Here is a 16835-nt window from a genome sequence, read left to right as displayed (position 1 = left end):
CCTTTGTCTTCTGCACATTAAGGACAAGATTGTTGGTAGTACACCATGATGTGAGGTGCTCAATCTCGTCTCTGTAGGCCATCTCGTCATTGTTGGTGATACGGCCAATGACTGTGGTGTCATCTGCAAACTTAACTATAACATTTGAAGGGTGAGTTGGCAGACAGTCGTGGGTAAAGAGGGAGAAAAGGATGGGGCTCAGAACACAGCCTTGAGGGGCACCTGTGCTGAGGGTCAGGGTGGAGGAGGAGTGGTCACCTAACCTAACAGACTGCGGTCTGTTGGTCAGGAAGTCCAGGATCCAGTTACAGAGGGAGGGGTTGAGGCCAAGGGAGAGGAGTTTGGTGGTTAGTTTGGCGGGGATGATAGTGTTGAAGGCAGAGCTGTAATCTATAAACAGCATCCGGATGTATGTGTTGTTAAGTTCAAGGTGGGTCAGAGCAACATGCAGGGCAGTGGCAATGGCATCCTCAGTAGACCTTTTGGGATGGTAGGCGAACTGATGTGGGTCGAATGTGGGGGGGATAATGTTTTTGATGTGAGCCAGAACCAGTCTTTCAAAACACTTCAGGGCACTGGGGGTGAGTGCTATGGGTCGGTAGTCATTCAGACATGTGGATGTTGGTTTCTTGGAGACAGGAATGATAGAGGTGGTCTTAAAGCATGCCGGGACTTTAGATTGGGACAGTGAGAGGTTAAATGCAGGTGTGAAGACCTCAGCCAGCTGGTCGGCACATTCCCGGTAGACCCAACCCGGTATGCCGTCTGGTCCGGCAGCCTTCCGTGTGTTCACTCTGCGCAGTGATTCTCTGACCTCTGCGACTGATAGAGTGAGCATCTGGTTTTCTGGGTGGCTGGGGATTTTTGTGGCAGGGTCAGTATTGTCCTTGTCGAAGCGGGCATAGAAATGATTTAGATGGTCTGGCAGGGAGGCATCATGGACAGTGGGACCGCGATTAGAGCTTTTGTAGTCTGTGATGGACTGAATGCCTTGCCACATTCGCCAGGGATTGGAGTTATTTTGAAAGTGGTCCTCTATTCATAGGGAATACTTATGTTTGGCTGTTCTGATGCCCTTTTTGAGGTTGGATCTGGCTGCGCTGTAGGCCTCACAGTTACCTGACTTAAATGCTGCATCCCGCACTTTCAGCAGCTGCCGGACCTCACTGCTCATCCAGGGTTTCTGGTTTGGAAAGGTGCGGACCGATTTTTTTGTTGTGACACTCTCAGTACAAAAGTTAATGTAGGCTAGTATGGCAGATGTCTGTTCATTAATGTCTATATGGGAGCCATGGGTAGCTGAATGTGCAAAAATACTCAAGTCTGTGTTTTCAAAACAGTCCTGGAGTTCAGAGACTGCTCTTCTGGCCGGACAGTGATTGTCTTAACCGCTGGCTTGACCTGTTTTATTAGGGGTTTGTAGGCTGGGACCAGGAACAGGCAGAGGTGGTCAGAATGCCCCAGATGAGGGCAGGGAGTAGCTTTGTATGAGTCCTTGATGTTTGTATAGAGATGGTCCAGGGTGTTTTGTCCCCTAGTGGGGCAGGAGACATGCTGATGGAATTTGGGCAATACAGCCCTGAGGTTAGCCTGATTAAAGTCACCCCCTATGATAAAGGCATTTTCCGGGTGTTTGGTCTGTTGTCTGCTGATGGCACATTGTAACTGCTTAAGTGCTACCTTAGCATTAGCATGTGGGGGGATGTATACAGCGGCAATGGTAATGGCCGTTAGCTCCCTGGGCAGGTAAAAAGGCCTGCACTGAATCATAAGGAGCTCGAGATCAGCAGAGCAATGCCGTACAACGATCTTTATATTGTTGCACCAAGAGTTACTGACATAAATACTCAAACCTCCTCTGCGGATCTTGCTGGAGTCCGCTGTCCTGTCGGCACGGAAGGCTGTGCAGCCCACTAGCTCGACTGCAGAGTTGGCTACGTTGCTGTTGAGCCAAGTCTCCGTAAACATCAGCAGACAGCAGTTCTGCAGCCTTTTCTGAGAGGACAGCCTGAGTCTTATCTCGTCCATTTTGTTAGCTAACGACCAGACATTAGCCATGAAGATGCTGGGGAGGGAAACTTTGAAGGGAGCGCTAGTTAGCTTAGCATGTAGCCCGCCACGTTTCCCTCTCTTTTGTTTACAGTGCCAACGGGGGCAGCGTTTCCACTGCGAGACCGGTGAGCGGATAATATCGATGGGGAAATTGTCCGTGATGGTGGAGGGAAGTGAGTAATCCATTCTGAGGTTTAAAAGTTCCTGACGGTTGTAGAACAGTGCATGACCTACACTTGTAAATAAACTTAAAACTAACGTATAAATAACAAAGAAAACACGACACTGAACAGAGAACCACAGTAGCCACCGCGTCCAGCGTGCCGCCATCTTGGATTTTTTCGCATTTCGCATTTCATTTTAAGAAGAACACCGAAGGGTGTGCTCCAATTATCAAGGCATCACATTGCTCAGCGTCCCTGGGAAAGTCCACTCTAAGGTGTTGGAAAGGAGGTACTGACCGATTGTTGAACCTCGGATCCAGGAGGAACAATGCGGATTCCGTCCTGGCCGTGGAACAACGGACCAACTCTTTACCCTTGCGGAAGTGCTGAGGGAGGCCTAGGAGTTTGACCAGCCAGTCAACATGTGTTTTGTGGACTTGGAGAAGGCTTATGACCGTGTACCCTGGGGCACTCTGTGGGGGGTACTGTGGGAGTATGGGGTACCGGGGCAGTTGCTACAAGCCATCCAGTCCTTGTATAACCAAAGTGAGAGCTGTGTCCACATTCTTGGCACAAAGTTAAACACATTTTCGGTGGGTGTCGGACTCCTGGAAGGTTGTCCCTGAGTCCGTTTGTGATCTTCATGGACAGGATCTCAAGGTGCAGCCAAGGTGAGGAGTGTGTCCGTTTTGGGAACCTCAGAACTGCATCTCAGCTCTTCACAGATGATGTGGTTTTGTTGGCTTCATCACAAAACGGCCTCCAGCGCGCACTGGGGCAGTTTGCAGCTGAGTGTGAAATGGCTGGGATGAGAGTCAGCACCTCCAAGTCTGAGGCCATGGTTCTCTACCGGAAAATGGTGGATTGCTCCTTCCGGGTTGGGGATGAGTCGTTGCCTCAAGTGAAGGAGTTCAAGTAGATCACGGTCTTGTTCACGAGTGTGGGTAGGATGGAGCGAGAGATTGACAGGCAGATTAGTGCAGCATCAGCAGTAATGCGGACGTTGTACCTGACCATTGTGGTGAAAAGGGAGCTGAGCCAGAAGGCAAAGCTCTATTTATCAGTCAATCTTTGTTACAACCCTCACCTATGGTAATGAGCTTTGGGGAGTGACCGAAAGGGTGAGATCGTGGGTACAAGAGGCTGAAATTAGTTTCCTCTGTAGGGTGTCTGGGCTCAGCCTTGGAGATTGGGTGAGGAGCTCGGATATCCGGAGGGAGCTCGGAGTAGAACCGCTTCTCCTTCATGTCGAAAGGAGCCAGTTGAGGTGGTTTGGGCATCGAATTAGGATGCGTCCTGGGTGCCTTCCTTTGGAGGTTTCCGGGCACGTCTAACTGGGAGGAGTCCCTGTGGTAGACCCAGAACTCGCTGGAGGGACTACATGTCCAATCTGGCCTGGGAATGCCAGTTCCTCCTGGGGTATCTTCCTGGGGTGAGCTGGAGGGCGTTGTTGGTGGGAGGGACGTCTGGAGTGCCCTACTTAGCTTGCTGCCACGTGACCTGACCCCAGAGAAGTGGCTGATGATGAGATTTGAGATGACCTTAAGAACTGTGCTCAGGGAGGAAACGCCGAGGGTGTTCTGGCATGGCGCAGAGTTGGGGAGGGCTAAGCTAACTGCTAGCCCACGCAGATGGGCACTTCTGACAGTCATCCTGGCTGGAGTTCGTTCTCCGGACAGATGATTTTTTTTTTTTGGATTGCATTGCAGGGTGGATTGTGTTGTTAACGGTTTGTTTTTGGGGGTTTTGTTGCCGTTTTTTTTTTTTTTTTGCTTTCTTCTCTGTTTTTTATGTTTTTGGTGTTGTTGTTTTTGGGAAATTTTGGATGAGTGTTTTTTTTGTTACACTGCTGTGGGCTGGGGGAAACGAAATTTAATTTCTTTGTGTATGCAAGTATGTCTAAGGAATGACAATAAATTGTTCCTGATTGTTCCTGATTATTGTTCATAATAAACCAAGCAATCTTTACCTGTGTGTAGGCATCTGGGTCCCGGCCGTGTGGACAAAAGGGCACACCCCAGTAATAGTGCACCCTTGTACCACTTTTTGGATCCTCCAAGGGGTCAGAGACTCCACTGACAGCCCCCAGGCTCTGGTGGGAGACAGGTCTGCTCTTTGTGGTGACAGTTCGATGATCATCAGTGGCTGGTGGTTCCTGTGGCTGGCGGGTCAATTTGGAAGGAGAGGTGTGCCCATCCTGGGTGGAGCTGACAGGAAACCTTGATTTCCTGGTGCTAAGGACTGGACTGCTAACACACAGAGACAACAGGTATTTACCAGATGACACAGAGAGGTTTTAAGTGTACTTAGTGCCCAGTGTAGGAACATCTGTATTTCTAACCAGATATTACTGCTACTTCTGCCTGAACAGGTGGGTAATGCGTCATTTGGTTTTAAGTACTACTTGTCCTAATTTTACAATAAAACCTCCCAATTCTACCAAGTACCAATCCAAGTGTTAATTTTTTTAAAATCTGAGGAGAGTTGAACATATTCTCTGTTTTTCAAGTCTGAGAGCCTGATTCTCACTCAAGACAATTAAACAGAATCATATCTGGGACTGTTCATTACAACTACAGTCTTCTACTGCTGGCCTCCAAGACGTTCCACTGGAGCAGTTGGGGAGACTGCCTTGCGCAGAGGCAAGTTGATTGTTGAGAGGGTAAAATGTTTTCTATCCATTTTCTTCACCTTAATTCTCCCTTCAGATCTGGACACTCAAACTGGTGACATTCCAGTCAAAGCCTCATTTCTCTAAACTCAGGGCTCTAACTGCTGTTATATCTACTGACTACTACTGGTATTTACCATGCTGATGAAAACAATGTGCTCAACAATCCACACTTTCAGTCTAAAAAAATTAGAAACTGATCCGATTCCCGACATTAGCGAATAAACAGGGTGCAATGCAACAATTGTTTTTTTTTACAAATTTACTTCTGATTTTTCCCTTTTTCTCCCAATTTAGTGGCCAATCGATTCCTATTCTAGTTCAAACACGCACCCTCGTACTGTATGCATTTGCTAACTGCATCTCTCTGGCCGGCATCTCGAAAGAGACACCTTGCCACTTCCATGACAAAGCAAATCCAGGCCGAACCACTGCTTTTTCCGACACACGCAGAGACGCATTCATGTGATGAACACAAGCCAACTCCAACCCCTCCCGAAGACAGCGTTGCCAAATATTGCTGCTTCATCGAATCCGGCCATAGCCGGATCTGATGAGACCAAGGCGCAAACCCTGGTCCCCAGTGGGCAACTGCATCGACACAAAGCCGATGCTTAGATCACTACACCACCGCGGACCCCGCAATGGAACAATTCTTATATTTTACTTCTTTTACCAGTATACAGGATATGATGCGACCCTACTAGTCTATGTTCACACAGAAGGCCTCAATGCAGATTTCTGATTTTTTAATTTTAATAGCTGAAATTAATTTGTGTAGTGTGATACAGATCTAATATTAGTGTGAACAGATGTTCATTCTGAAACCACTTACTATGACCACAACCACCACCCCCCACTGCCACAAAAACAACAACTTCTATTTGTACAGCACTTTCCAAAGTACTCAAAGACGCGTTACATATGTTTAGCATAAAAGCAACACACCAACCACATAACACATTAATCACATATTAAAAGCAGAACCAAACATTTAATGTTATCAAAAGTGTGACCACTTATCATCCAAAGTGTTGGTTTTCAAAATTGTCAACTTATAATACAAGACTTCATCTCCACGAAACAAATGCTATACGGCTATGGTATAGCATCAGTTCTCACAGGAATATGTCAATCACAAACCTTTTCCTTTATATCGCGGAACCAGACAGGGTGGTCCGCTTTCCCCTCTGCTCTTTGCCTTGTCCCTAGAACTCCTGGCTCAGTCCATCAGAGAGAGTGACACAATAATGTCCCTCACCATAGATCAATCTAGACATTATATTTCATTATACGCAGTCATATCTAATATTCAGATATCACTACTGCAGGTCCTAAAACTCTTGGATCTCTTTAAAGGGATGGCAGGATATCAAATTAACTGGACTAAATCTGCTTGTCTTCCATTGAATACTGCTGCATTAAATACCAGTTTGACTGCTGACATCCCCAACTGTACATCCTTTACATACCTTGGCATAAAGATTTACCCCAGTCTTAGTAGAATAATTCAGGAAAACAATTTGGGTGTGAAAAACAAGATTACAGATGATCTGAAGAGGTGGGGCTCTCTTTATGTGTCTTTACAAGGCAGAGTTACAACTATCAAAATGAACATTTTGCCTCGGATTGATTTTTTGTTTTTTATGATCCCCCTAGCACCAACACCTAAATTTATCACAGAAATGCACTCCCTCATATCACAGTTGGAGGAAAGCGTGCACGAATCAAACCTTACAAAGAACCAAACTCACTGGAAGCTTAGCTGTCCCTAACCTTAATTTTTATTATTGTGCTTTTCAAATTAGACCACTGCATGTTTGGAGAAACCAGGAATTTGAGGTCTCTTGGCGTGTGCTATGGAGGCAGCACGTGTGAAGCTACCCCGTCTGGAAGGCTTATTATATACAGGTAGGGGGTGCAAATACATTCATCTATGATACGGGAGCATTGTAACCAATTCTATTGATGTATGGAAAAAAGTGGAACTGACGATGGGCAAAATAGATTTATTTCGTCAAACATCTCCAATATGGAAGAACTATCACCTTCAATCAGGTGGGCAGCCTTTTACATTTCCCTCATGGTCACAAAAAGGTGTCTCGACTCTCAGTGATATTTTTAACAATGTTGGACTCCATTCATTCCATTATATTAGGGAGGAATATGATTTACCGGGTACCTCTTTCTTTTTTTTCTTCTTTTTTTTTACTTGAGACTGGGATCTGCAAGGAAAACATATGGGGTGCCCTGGAATGGGCCTTTGCCGGAGCACCGTATGGAGGAGTGGATCGGTCCGGGGCGGGGTTCTTGGAGCACAGTGACGCGTATATATAACTCTCTACTTGATCGCTCTACTCAGACACTGGCAGTTGAAGGGGTGTGGGCCAGGGAACTCTGCACTGGCAATCTGGAACCAAATTGGGAAATAATATGGTCTAACGTAAGCAGTACCTCTAAAAATCTTGCACATCAACTTAAACACTAGTATATAAGATGATTCACAAAGCATGCGCTACACCCATCAAATGTTTTAAAATGAAACTAATTACCAGTCCTAACTGTACTCACTGCCGGGCTCAGGTGCTGAGCACGATAACGCATATGTTTTGGGACTGCTCACTAATCAGAGATTTTTGGGCATAGATTATGTCAATGATGTTAGAGTTATTAGGATCAACGATATTGCCTGATCCCTGCCTTTGTCTGCTCAATGATGATTCGTCTCTGTCTCTCAATTTAAATCAGCGAAGACTAATGATGGCAGGCCTTACTGCAGCAAAAAAGACCATACTGACACTGTGGCTTAATCCCAAACTCCCTTTAATTAAGTGCTGAATGGCATCCTACCGCAGCATAGTGTCTCTTGATTGTACAACAGCACGACTCAATAGAGCCAAGCCTGCCACTGTGCAGGCATGGTCAGGCATAGCTGTGTCCATAAGGGACTCCCTTAAAAGAAGGGTTCTCCCCCCTCCAAACCCAGAAACATCAGAGCAGGCCAGCTTTGGACGTTTCTTGAAATGGATGGTTGTATATACGATATATAGTTTTGTTTTATTGAGGTTTTTTTTTCCTTTCTTTTCAGTCTACTATTATTTGTTTTTCCCTTGGGAGCGTCTGTCTCTTACTCTCAGCTACCATGGATTCGTTTTTTTTTATTCTGTAATTTTTCCCCCTTTATTTTGGTCCTCAAACATTGTTACTAATATGCTGCCCTGTTGTTGTTTATGTGTTTGTTGTGTCCTGTTTTTTAAAAATAAAAATTGTTGATCACAACAAAAATCTAATAATTCAAGGTGTCCAATTCAAATTAATATTTTACCTATTGGTAGCTATAAAGTTCTGCCTACTACTCATCACACTTCCACCTACTACTACTACTTTCAGCTGCTCCCGTTAGGGGTCGCCACAGCGGATCATCCATTTCCATTTCTTCCTGTCCTCTGCATCTTCCTCTGTCACACCAGCCACCTGCATATCCTCGCTCATCACATCCATAAACCTCCTCTTTGGCTTTCCTCTTTTCCTCTTCCCTGGCAGCTCCATATTCAGCATCCTTCACCCAATATACCCAGCATCTCTCCTCCACACATGTCCAAGCCATCTCAATCTTGCCTCTCTTGCTTTGTCTCCAAACCGTCCAACCTGAGCTGTCCCTCCAATATAATCGTTCCTAATCCTGTCCTTCCTCGTCACTCAAAATGAAAATCTTAGCATCTTCAACTCTGCCACCTCCAGCTCCACCTCCTGTCGTTTCATCAGTGCCACTGTCTCAAAACCATATAACATAGCTGGTCTCACAACCACCTTGTAAACCTTCCCTTTAACTCTTGTTGGTACCTTTCTGTCACAAATCACTCATCACTTCCATATGATGCTTAAATTTTGTTTCATAAATATCAGATCACTGTTTACCCAAGCCTTACTATTAATTAGGTCATAAACCAAATGTTTTCCTTCCCTTAAATGAAGCTTCCCCACCCAACTATATTTATGCCCATGTAGCTCAGGCAAATAAACAAGGTGGGGGTGTTACCTTAATATACAAGTCTACTTTCAATCTGACTTTGACTTGAATCCAAATTCCAGTCTTTTGAGGCTCTTGTTCTGGGTCCATCTCCCTCAGCCACGAATAGACTCGGCCCAGTCTAGACTGTGTTACTCTATCGACCTCCTGACTCTTATTCACTATTTCTTTATGAATTTTCAGAATTTGTGTCAGGTCTTGTTACTCATTCTAATGAGATTCTAATTCTTGGTGATTTCAATACTCACCTGAATAAAGCTGGTGATCCTCTAAGTAAAGCCTTTCCAGCACTTGCTGATACTTTTGGGGTTTGCTCAATTTGTTCAACAGTCGACTCGTTGCAGTGGTAACACCCTTGATTTGGTTTTATCTAAAGGGATAGATGTTTCTGATCTGAATGTCTTGCCAACCACATATCTGCTGTGTCAGTTCATTTTCTCCTCAAATTTGAAGCATTATTGGCCTGTCCAGTTAATGTCAGCACAGATGTAATGCCACTCGCCACATTGGTCCATCCACTGTAGCTGCATTTGGCCAGCAGCTGCCTGAAGTCTTGCCTCCTTTCACTGTAATGACTGACTCTGTTGAAAATACTAGTAACTTAAACGTGGCACTCTCTAGTCTCCTTAATTCAGTTGCACCTCTCACTACCAGAGCTAGGTGACTAAAGAGGCCTTCACCCTGGCTTAATGACAAGACATGTGCTCTTAAGACATGTGTTTGTAGGACACTGGAACGTAAATGGTGAAAATCAAAATTAGAGGGTTTTTTTTTTTACCTATCTTGGCATGAGTGTTTATTGAAATAAAAGCGTGTGTTATCTGCTGCAAAAGTAGTGTATATTGAAACACAAGCACGCTTTATCTGCTGCAAAAGCAGTGTCTCTCCCTCACTTAATCAATATCACCCCTGAATTTTCTTTGACACTGTATCTAAACTTACTAAAAAGCAGCCGTCTAATTAGCTGCTCACCATTCATGACCCATGAGTTTCTAGACTTTCTGCAATAAGGTTGATGAACTCATGAACACAATTAGTTCTTCAAATCCAACTACTCCTGCATATCAAGATTCAAGACTCAAGATTCTTTATTACGTCTCATTATGCAAGTACAAGAGAGTACAATTCTTGTTTTTTGGCTCCTCAATACTGCAGCAACAATAGTTATAAATAACAAAACAGAACAAAAAAGCATAATAATAAGTAGTGTGTGGTATATGGAGAGTGCTGTGTGTGTGTGTGTGCAGGCCCAGCCTAAATAAGTGTGCATATGTGTATGTACAGTTAAGGTCAAAATTATTAGCCCCCTTTATAAAATCAAACAAAACCCTTAACTTTTCCATAGAAATGACCATAACCAAAAGTGTTTGTAGTTTAATTGCTTCCAAAAGAACAAAGACAAAATCTCCACTAAGCTTGATTAAGATATTTTACTGATGCGCTGAATTGAAACAAGAAAAAACAAAAATGACAAGGCTTAAATTTATTAGCCCTCTGACAATTAATAGCCAATAGTGTAACCTTTCTGACTCACAACTGACAACAACCTCTTATGGTAGTTCCTAACTAGGTTGGCACATGTCTCTTGCAGGATCTTAGCCCATTCTTCCCAAGCAAATTGCGTGGTTTTCGAGCATGGACATTAACCTTGAGCTCCCGCCACAGATTCTCAATAGGATTGAGATCTGGGCTCTGAGAGGGCCACTCCAGCACCTTGATTTTGGTGTCCTTCAAAAAGTTTTAGACCAGCTTGGATGTATGCTTCAGGTCATTGTCTTGCAGGAAGACCCAGCAGCGACCTAAAGCTAGACTGGCAGCAGATTTTTTTACATTAGCCTTCAAAATGTCAACATAATCTTCTTTCTTCATGATCCCATGTACCCGAACAAGGTTCCCTGTGCCTGAAGCAAGGTCAGTACCAGTCAGTCCAGCACCAGGCTTAGTGTCTTTAATGTTCTTTGCTCAAAAGCCTGGCTGCTTGTTCGGGAGCATACTGGTCTGGGCTTTGAGGTTGCAGTACCACATGCCTGAGAGTGTCAGCTGGAACAGTCTATAGTTGGGATGGCTGGGGTCTTTGATGATCCTATGGGCTTTGCTGACACAGCGTCTATTGTATATGTCCTGTATGGAGGGAGGCTCACATCTGCTGATGTCCTGGGCCATCCGCACAACCCTCTGCAGTGTTTTGCAGTTGTGGGCAGTACAGTTCCCACGCCAGGCAGTGCTGCATCTAGTCAGGATGCTCTCAGTGTGCCTCTGTAGAAGGCCCGTAGAATCCTGGGCCCCATGCCGAACTTCTTCAGTTGCCTGAGGTGAAAGAGGTGTTGCTGTGCCTTTTTCACCACATGGCTGGTGTGTTCATCCCAGGTGAGGTCCTCGGTAATGTGGACACCAAGGAACTTGAAGCTCTTGACCCTCTCTACAGCAGTCCCGTTGATGGTGATGGGGTCCAGCCTCCCCCTCTCTTCCTGTAGTCCACAATCAGCTCCTTGGTTTTGTCGACACTGAGAGAGGTTATTCTCCTGGCACCACTTTGTTAGATTGTTGACCTCTCTCCTGTATGCCGTCTCCTCATCGTCAGTGATCAGGCCCATCACCGTCGTGTCATCAGCAAACTTTATCACCAAGTTGGAGCTATGTGTGGCTACGCAGTCATGGGTGCACAGGGAGTAGAGAAGGGGACTCAGGACGCAGCCCTGGGGGGCTCCTGTGTTGAGGGTCAGAGGTGCAGAGGTGCTGGAGCCCATCCTCACCACCTGGCGTCGGCTTGACAGGAAGTTCAGGATCTAGCTGCACAGGCTGGGGTTAAGTCCTAAGTCCCTGAGCTTGGTGTACAGCCTGGGGGGGACTATGGTGTTGAATGCTGAGCTGTAGACTACAAACAGCATTCTCACATATGAGTTCCTTTTCTCCTGGTGGGTGAGGGCGGTATGGAGTGTAGTGGGTATTGCATCATCAGTGGATCTGTTTTGTCGGTAGGCAAATTTGTGGGGGTCAAGGATGGGCGGTAACATGCTACAGATTAGTCCCTTAACAAGCCTCTCAAAGCATTTACTCACTATGGAAGTGACAGCAACAGGACGCCAATCATTCAAGCAGGTTACCTTGGTCTTCTTCAGCACATCGGCATATCCTGTCTTACCAAATTCATATCTATACAATGAGTCATTGATAGTTCCTGTTATTACGCCATTTGAGACTATCTCTCTTGATGCTTTGACTAAGCTCATGTCAGCTTCTAAACCAACTATTTACCTACTTGACCCTTTGCCAGCAAAACTTTTTAAAGACCTCTGGCCTTTCCTGCGACCTACAATGCTAGACATTGTTAATTTATCACTTACTACTGGCACAGTTACCAGCAGTTTTAAGACAGCTGTGGTTAAACCTCTACTTAAAAAACCGCACCTCATGCCCACTGGGGACTGGGGTTCGCGCCCCGGTCTCGTCAGATCCGACTATGGCCAGACTCAATGAAGCAGCAATCATTGGCAACGCTGTCTTCGGGAGGGGGTGGAGTCGGCTTGTGTTCGTCATGTGAATGCGTCTCTGTGTGTGTCGGAAAAAACAGTGGTTCGGCCTGGAGTCGCCTTGTCACGAAAGTGGGGAGGCGGTCTCCTTCGAGACTGCCGGCCGGAGAGATGCAGTTGGCGAACGCATGCAATATGAGGGTGGGTGTTTGAATTAAAATAGGGATCGATTGGCCACTAAATTGGGAGAAAAAAGGGAAAAATCAGAAATAAATTTTTTAAAAAAATTCTAAAAAAAAAAACGCACCTCCATCCAGGGGTTCTTAACTATCAGCCAGTCTTCCATTCTTTCTGAAGTTCTAGAGAGAGTTATGTATCAACAATTGTTGACCCTTAAAGAAGAAATCAATCTATATTAACCTTTTCAATCGGCTTTCAGTGCCTGTCTCTCCACTGAAACTGCTCTGACCAGAGTGGTGAATAATTTACTAGCTATGGACTGATTCCACGTCTGTGTTTCTACTACTGGACCTCGGTTCAGCTTTTGACACCATTGATCACTGTATACTATTAGACAGAATAAATTGTACTTTTGGTTTCTCTGGCTTAGCTCTCTCTTGGCTTAAGTCCTACTTATCTGGAAGAACACACTGTGACTGCTATAATAACATTACATCAAATTTCTCTAATGTTAAATATGCCGTACCTCAGGGCTCAGTTCTTGGCCCTCTACTTTTCTCTTTTTATATTTTTCACCTCTTGGCCAAATTACATGCAATCATGGAATAAATTTCTATTGCTATGCTGATGATACTCAGCTTTATGTGCCTGTAAGGGCTGATGATCGTACTCATATGACCAATTTAGAGGCCTGCTTGGCTGCTGTGACAAACTCGATGTCACTAAATTTTCTGTTTTTCAATTCAGATAAAACAGAGATGCTGGTCATTGACCCTGCTAGACACAGACACCAATTTGATCAAGTAACAATAACAATTGACAACTCTGTGATTACACAAAGTGTGGAAGCCAAACATCTTGGTTTTACATTTGATCCCAGCCTTATCTTTAATAAACACATTACAGAAATCACCAAGACTGAATTTTTTCACTTAAACATAGCTAAAATTCAGTCTTTCCTGTCTATGGCTGGCACAGAGACTGTAATACATGCATTTGTTTCATCCAGACTTGATTATTGTAATATTCTGTTTTCGGGTCTGTGACATGCTAGTGCTAAAGGTCTTCGGATAGTTCAAAATGCTGCAGCTAGAATCCCAACTAAAAATTTTGAAAATTTGACCATATTACATGAATTCTTGCTTTCCTTCAGTGGCTTCCTATCCATGTTAGATCACACTTCAAGATGCTTCTGCTGACTTATAAAATCCTAAATGAGCTTGCCTCATCTTACTTGTCTGATCAACTTAAACCGTGCATTCCATCTCGAGCTCGTTGCTCTCAAAATACAGGTCTCCTGTGTGTACCCAAAGTTAAGAAAAAGTCAGCTGGTGGCAGGGCCTTTTCCTATCGGGTCCAGTTCTTGTGGAATAACCTGCCTGCTGCTGTCAGACAATCAGACTCTGTTGAGTCCTTTAAATCCAAACTTAAAAATCATCTTTTTTGCCTTAGCCTACAATTCATTCACTTTGAGTGATTCACAACCTGTACGCATGGTGGGTCGGTCTCTGTCTCAATGAATTTACCAATCACTGTTCTGACAACAAGATTATAGAGTATAGGTAGTCCGCGGTGGTGTAGCGGTCTAAGCATCGGCTTTATGTCGATGCAGTTGCCCACTGGGGACCGGGGTTCGCGCCCCAGTCTCATCCAATCCGACTATGGCTGGACTCGATGAAGCAGCAATAATTGGCAACGCTGTCTTCGGGAGGGGGGGCGGAGTCGGCTTGTGTTAGTCACATGAAAGCGTCTCTGTGTGTGTCGGAAAAAGCAGTGGTTCGGCCTGGAGTCGCCTTCTCACGAAAGTGGCGAGGCGTCTCCTTCGAGACTGCCGGCTGGAGAGATGCAGTTGGCGAACGCAGGCAGTACGAGGGTGGTTGTTTGAAATAAAATAGGGATTGATTGGCCACTAAATTGGGAGAAAAAGGGAAAAATCAGAAATAAATTTAGAGAAGATTATATAGAGTATAGATTTTTTGACTATTGCAAACTGTTCTCTTCTCACGTCTTTTCTCTCTCTCTCTCTGAATGATGTCTTCAACCGTCTCTTCTTCTTTGTGTGTGAATAGTGTGATGTGAGTCTCCTTTGTGTGTGTGCAGTCTTGTCCTCCTCCCAGGTCTCCATGGTGATGGTGGTTGCCACCTGCACACTGCTTGGCATCCCCCTCATCATATTTTCTTTTTATATATCTTATAAATCCATGTAATTTTTATTATCTTGATTCAATATTATATCCTCCTCTCACTCAGACATGTGACTAATGTGTGTTTTGCTTTGTTTTTGTCATCTACAGGGTGATGGTGGTCATGTGGCTCAGGTTCTGGGCTGTTCCGGTGGCATCTGGAGACTGCTTTGGCATCCTCCTCATTATACTCTTCATATATTTTTATAATTGCATTATAATTCTGTTATCCTCATTCAATGCTGTATTCTGCAAATTTTGTAAACACAAAATCCATTGCACATTGTCTATCTTCGGAGAGAGATCCCTCCTCTGTTGCGCTCCCTGAGGTTTCTTCCTATTTTTCCTCCCTGTTAAAAGGTTTTGGTTTTTTAGGGAGTTGTTCCTTATCCAATGTGAGGGTCTAAGGACAGGATGTTGTGTTGCTGTAAAGCCTCCTGAGGCAAATTTGTAATTTGTGATATTGGGCTATATAAAATTTACTTGACTTGACACAGTGGCCAGGGAAGGGGAGAAATCCCATATTAAACAGGCCCTGGTTAAGTGTAGTCATCCTAACGGCATTTGTCAAAGCCAGAAAGGTGTTCAAACAGTGCACCAGCCGATCAAAGAGAGAAGGACAACAGCTGCCTAAGCGTAAACCAGTGGTGATTCTGTATGTGGCAGGAGTGCCAGAACAGTTGAGACGTGTATTTTCTAAATACCGCATATCAGTTACTTTCAAACCCCAAAACATGCTTCGCCAGAAATTGGTCCACCCCAAGGATTGGGTCCCCCAGCACAAACAGAGCAATATAGTGTATGCTGTTAAGTGCTGGGATTGCCGTGAATTATACATTGGGGAAACTAAACAGACGCTGGCCAAGAGGATGGCACAACACAGAAGAGCTAACACGTCAGGCCAGGACTCCACAGTCTACACCATCTACAGGCCAGTGGCCACTCTTTCAAGGATGAGGATGTGCACATCCTTGATAGGGAGGAACGCTGGCTTGAACGGGGAGTCAAAGAGGCCATCTATGTGAAGAGGCAACGACCAGCCCTGAACCGAGGGGGGGCTAAGAGTACATCTGTTACCATCTTACAACGCTATGATTGCAACCATTCCCCAATCTTCTGTGAATAGTTTACATTGCCATTGAAACTAGTTAGTGGTCATGGTCATTTTCATATGTAACTGATCGTTTTCGCTCCTCATGCCACTGTATTGTTTATAAGGGTGGGGATACCTGCAGTCACTTGAGACTGAAGAGGTCACTTAGATGAGTGATGAAACATGTTACTCTCAATAAACGTTGTGTCCAGATGAACTGATTCAACTTCTTGTGATTTTCTTACCTGCATTATTGAGCACACACAAACACATGTTCAAAGGAAATGTTGCTGTTGAAAATGATTCCAAGGTTGCGGATGTGTGGGGAGGGAGACACACTAGAGTTTTTGATGGTATGGCGGAAGTTGTGAGTGTTTTTGGTAAGGGATTTGGGATCAATGAACATGCCAGGATCTTTTCCCCCTTTTTCTCCCCAGGTAGCTCGGGGTCTTTATGTCTTGGTACGTCTGACTAGCCTGTGAGCTGGGAGTGGAGCAGGAGGATTGCTGGCAACGAGATGACGGGTCCCAGAGGATGATATCGAAGGTGGCCGAGTTCATAATAGATCATATTTGACTGCGGTGTCAATACAATTTTTTTTTAAATCACCTACAAAATAATTTCAACCGTTTAATGTTTATCTCGGCATTCTTTGCACTTCTTCACTTTTTGCACTATTTGTATCCTGTTTATAGTTCACAGAAATGGTTTCACCTGTATATAGTCATTCCTTGTATATTTTCCTGAAGATTTCTGTGTTATTCTGTGTACATACATTGAAAACCATGGTCAAATTCCTTAGATGTGCAAATATACTTGGCCAATAAAGACGATTCCAATTCTGATAAAAGAGTCCTTTTTTCAGAGTTAGTCTGAGAGCCGTCTTATAGCATCCTTTAGGTTAGTAATGTCATTTATTGCTATAAGGCAGTCCTCGCAAGACACAGTAATATTAAACCGGTTGATCGATGTTCACAGAAAAGAAAGTGGAA

The 16835-nt window shown here is 44.5% G+C and overlaps 1 protein-coding gene across 2 annotated transcripts in view; it reads right to left on the bottom strand.

The window, feature by feature from the left end:
• uimc1 (ubiquitin interaction motif containing 1) overlaps positions 1–16835 on the bottom strand; it is an 80972-nt gene that overhangs the window by 32914 nt on the left and 31223 nt on the right. For both annotated transcript variants that reach the window (XM_056284867.1, XM_056284868.1), the window contains one exon: positions 4186–4465. In XM_056284867.1, coding sequence (XP_056140842.1) covers positions 4186–4465 — 280 coding nt within the window. The remainder of the gene's footprint in view (positions 1–4185; positions 4466–16835) is intronic.

Source organism: Lampris incognitus, chromosome 8 (genome assembly GCF_029633865.1).
Source record: "Lampris incognitus isolate fLamInc1 chromosome 8, fLamInc1.hap2, whole genome shotgun sequence".
Lineage (NCBI taxonomy): Eukaryota > Metazoa > Chordata > Actinopteri > Lampriformes > Lampridae > Lampris > Lampris incognitus.
Note: the sequence above shows the minus strand (reverse complement) of the source record. Positions and strands in the feature narration are given on the sequence as shown.